The following is a 4,559-nucleotide window of genomic DNA, read 5'->3' on the forward strand; positions in this document are numbered from 1 at the left end:
GGAGTATGGAGGACTCTGTTTTAAACTGGTCCGGTCGAGGAGAGCAACTGGCTCCCCAAGACACCACATTTATTTATGTTGTTTCTATGTGCGTCATGAAGAATTTACTTTCGGCATTCACGAATGCTGCAACGATGGGACAGAGAAATTCTAGCAGCTCTCTTGAGGCTTGATTTGAAGAGATACAGATACCGAGTGAAGAGAACAGTTTCAGTTTCCTGGTATGCTGCTGGGGATGCTAAAACCGAGCTATTCTTTTCTAGCGGGCGTGAGTTGGGAAAAAAACACCGAAACCGCAAGATGCTTGGATTTGGAGTTCTATCATCTGTTCTAATGAAAAAAGGGAGGAAAATTTCCTAGGCAGCCACAACACAAGGTATGGGTAGGGGGGTATACCAAAATCTGCACATGTCAACTCGAATCACTACTTGTCCGCAAATAAAAAGAAAACGCTACTTCCTCCTTTTCTGGGGCGACCAGCAAAAAATTTCATGCCAGGCTCAGATCTTGCGGCCACCGCCACACTGCTGCTACTGATGCGAGTTCCTTTCTCTGCCGTCTCTCGGGCTTTCTCATTTGCCTTGTTGAGGTCTTCTAGGGTCCGGAACTCCTCCCTCAGGAGCCTCTCCAGCTCTGGAAGTTTATCTAAAGGTCCACCACTTGGTGAGTCTCAGCTCATCGTGGGATCGGACGGGACAACAGATCAGAGCAAATCCCATACCGTTCGGTGTAAACAAAAAACAATTTATAAATGACAAATATGGATAAGACAACAAGCATAGGCATCATCACTATCACTATTGTAGCAGTACCCAAGATAAAGGATGTGATATCATTAGATACATAGCACAGAATATATAAGCATCACGTATAGTACAGCTTGCGCCCTGCCATCGTGGTTCTATTCATCCATACATTATACAACCATTCATTACAAGCATAACCAGTCTATCGAGTCGTACACCACAGTTCATGGTTGGAATTCATGACTGCAGCCATGAAGTTTTCAAAACACAGAGCTGGGCAACAACTTAACATGCCACATCTATGCAAACACATAAATAGCTGTCTACAACTGGTCTCGTCAAAAGCATTGTGATCTTCATCTTCTGGAGATTAGGCATCTTTGATTGCACTATAAATAGGAAAGGACATCAGTTATGATGTTTATAGATTATAACAAGGGGTATTTTCAATGGGGCTAAAAGAGACAACACATCTTATATAGGGTTCAGTCATAAAGCGGCTGTTATCTGAAACTTGAGCATAAAGTGGTTAGTATTTGAAACCAGCATCTTTATCAGCGAAAAGCTTATTTGTTGTTCCTTTGACAAGCAATACATGAGTCCTAGAATTAAATTGCCACATTACATACACATAAGAATATGATGCGACAAGCACACAAAATGATCATAGAATTTATTTCAGCATTGCAAACCTTTTTGTCACACTTTTATGTATCTTGGTTATCGATGGAGAATCACCTGGAACACTTGCATCAAGGCTAGAACCAACATCCAGCAGGGATGCACACAACACAGAACCAGATGCACTCCTAAATATTTGTATCAACCAAGATTTCAGAATCAAATTCAGCTACATAATCATGACGTATGCACCGTTAAATCATAATGTATGCACCGTTAGTTTCGTCTGCATTGTTAGATTTCAGAATCAAAATAATACCAATCAAAATACAACCTCGTCTTCTCGATAGCGCTATAAGAAACACCAATCACCACTAATAAAATGCAATTCGCAGAATACCTAAGAGACGCGCACAAGCTCCATCTAACCATCTGAAGCTATACAATTAGCTTAACATTCAATTGTAAGACAAATCTAATCCGCCTAACTGTATTAAATAAGGCACATATTAATCCACCTCACTGGATTACAAGTCAGAACTACACAAATTGTAAGGTGCCAGACAAAATTAAGGTGGCCACCTAAAGAATGCTAAGAACATACGCTCGGACCATGTAATACTCCAACCAAACAAAATGAGAAAGGTAACCATCAAGCACACAACAGCTGTATGAAGCAATGAGACTAACCTCAGGCTTTGGCTACCAGCATTGTATAGACATAGTCCCTTTTTCCTGCAGCTAGGAGTGACCTGAAAATTAACCAACAAAATTTTCTTGTTGGATATAGAAAACAGTATCGGTTCCTGTTATTTGCCTGAGCTTTTTTTACAGTGTTAGCTTCAGCTGAACTTTTCTAGATCCTTTAATGTGTTTACTTAGTAGGAAGTATGCCTACCTGGTCCATGCTTAATATTAATCATTATGCAGGTATAGCATCATCCGATGGATCTCTAAACTATGTACTGATCTCAGAAAGAGGCAGATCATATGTTACTAAATTTCTGAAATATAAGCCACAGTCTTAGACAGTGAACCCAACAAGCAAAAGCTAGATTCATTTTGCCCCGTAATATATGGGAATTGCATTCCTCAGTCTCAAATGCTCAGGAAATATTGACCAAAGACCCATTGAATACAAAATCAAATAATAAGGAACAAAATGAACCCATCAACCTCACGGCATGAAGCAGATGCCTACTTTGAATTGAGAACCAAAGACTTTTGCCCCATAATATATGGGAATTGCATTCCTCAGTCTCAAATGCTCAGGAAATATTGACCAAAGACCCATTGAATACAAAATCAAATAATAAGGAACAAAATGAACCCATCAACCTCACGGCATGAAGCAGATACCTACTTTGAATTGAGAACCAAAGACTTTTGAATAGAAGAAGATTAGGGTGTAAAAGTAGGTATTTTCAGAGGGCCATCAATATATTTCCATCTGCATGTAAGAATGTATGAAGAACCAACTATTGCATAACCATGAATGGCATGTTGAAAATCTGACGTATCCGAACCTAAGGCATAGAACATATTATTTTTTTTATTCTCAAAACCAAGTGGTTTTCTATTCTTAATTCTAGAAATTCAAAGAATATCTCACCTCACTACATGTTCGACAGGAATGTTATTATGTTAAGGAACCCTTGAAGGATGCTGCTAACCCAGCACAACAATTGTAGGCCCGAGCACCTCTGACAGGCTGTACAAATCTCCAATTTGGGGAGCCGGATTAGAAAACAAAATGGGTATAGCTTACTGCTTGCTGCTTACCCACCTGTGTGTTGTGCAGGGGCTGTCGTGCCACGGTTCCACATCATGAGTTGTCCTCCAGCACGGCTGGAACCATAGAGAACGGGAAGGAATCAGATGGGGTAGAGATGACGCCTGTACCTTGTTGAAGGATACCAGCCGGATGTGGAAATGAGAGAGAGGACTCAGGGCCGCCACCTCACCGAGGATGCCTACAAGCAAGGGGGCATGGGTAGAAGCAGATTATCAGCCTAGGACAGCAGATCCAGAGCGCGTGAGGAGGGGAGGGGACTCATGCATATAGCGGTGCTGGTAGACACCTCGATCTGCTCCTATCATGACAGGATCTGCGATTGTCGAGGCCGGATCTTAGACAAAATGCTCGTGGGAGGAGGAGATGGCTGCTCCATTTGGGACGCGACCGGAGATCAGGATGAGCCGATGAGGCCGAAGATCCTCGACGCCGATTGGGGGTGGAGGAAGGGGAACCCTGGGGAAGGGGCGGCGCTGTGAGACGGCTCAGAAATCACCTTGTAGACGGCGTCGAAGCCGCCCTGCCCGATCTTGAGCGCCAGCGAGAAGTTGTTGGTGGCGGTGAGGATCTCCTCGATGGAGAAGACGGAGCTCTGGAACGACGGCCGGTGCTCCCTGCCGTTGGCATGGCCACCGCCGCTGTACAGCCCGCGCACAGAGGTCTTCGTCCCGGCGTACCCCGGCACTACTGCCATGGACCACGACCATCAACATCATCACGCATGGCGGAGGGCACGGACTGGGGGGTGAGCTGACTTACCAGGCGACTTCTTAGCCCCGGCGTCACCCGCCAGCGCGGCGTCCCTGCTCCTCCGCTTCATGGACGCGGACGCGGACGACGACGACGACGCGGTGGAGACCGAGCTGAACCACACCCCGACGGAACAGAACAGGGACCTCAAGGACGAGGAGGAGGAGGAGCTGCTTCTGCGGCGACGGCCTCCGCCACTGTCGGACAGCGGGCGCGACCACGCCGGGCTCCGCGGCCACCGCTCGTGCTCCGGCTTCCGCCTCCCCGACCCCGACCCCGACGACGACGGGGCCAGGCTCCCGCGTCGGTCTCCCCCGGCCATGCTCCGCGGCCCGCAGTGGTTGGTCGGCAGACGCGGTCGCGTGTCGCGCCGAGCTCTGCGGCCCGCGTAGGCGGCTCAGAAATGGAGATGGGGATGAGAACCAGAAATGAGGACGGGATGGGGCCAGGGTGCACACAAATCGACAAGTGATAAGTGATGCATGCATGCAAAGCGAGCACGGCCCCAGCAGCATGAATTAGGCACCGGCCATGCATGTCACCTGCTACTACCTCACCTGGCTGGCTGAGACGCGTTTCATATGAGCCGTGAAATCTCGATCTAACGCACTAAATTAAAAGAACTGACGTAGACATCCTAGAAGGCC

General features: G+C 46.7%; 1 protein-coding gene across 9 annotated transcripts; it reads right to left on the reverse strand.

Moving 5' to 3' along the window:
- Positions 1-860: 860 nt before the first annotated feature.
- Positions 861-4,324, reverse strand: LOC136475267 (uncharacterized). Of its 9 annotated transcripts, XR_010763143.1 has the most exons (7): positions 3,922-4,324; positions 3,659-3,846; positions 3,327-3,475; positions 3,154-3,215; positions 2,058-2,119; positions 1,439-1,555; positions 861-1,135 (listed from the first exon to the last, which is right to left on the reverse strand). XR_010763143.1 is itself a non-coding variant. In XM_066472824.1 (3 exons), the coding sequence occupies exons 1-3, from the start codon at positions 4,232-4,234 to the stop codon at positions 3,464-3,466; spliced, it is 513 nt and encodes a 170-aa protein (XP_066328921.1). In that variant the 5' UTR covers positions 4,235-4,324; the 3' UTR covers positions 2,606-3,463. The 9 variants fall into 9 exon arrangements, 2 of the variants coding, with proteins under 2 accessions (XP_066328921.1, XP_066328920.1); XR_010763142.1 differs by lacking the exon at positions 1,439-1,555; XR_010763140.1 differs by having other exon boundaries at positions 3,154-3,475.
- Positions 4,325-4,559: the final 235 nt, after the last annotated feature.

Source organism: Miscanthus floridulus, chromosome 8 (assembly GCF_019320115.1).
Source record: "Miscanthus floridulus cultivar M001 chromosome 8, ASM1932011v1, whole genome shotgun sequence".
In the NCBI taxonomy this organism is placed as follows: Eukaryota; Viridiplantae; Streptophyta; class Magnoliopsida; order Poales; family Poaceae; genus Miscanthus; species Miscanthus floridulus.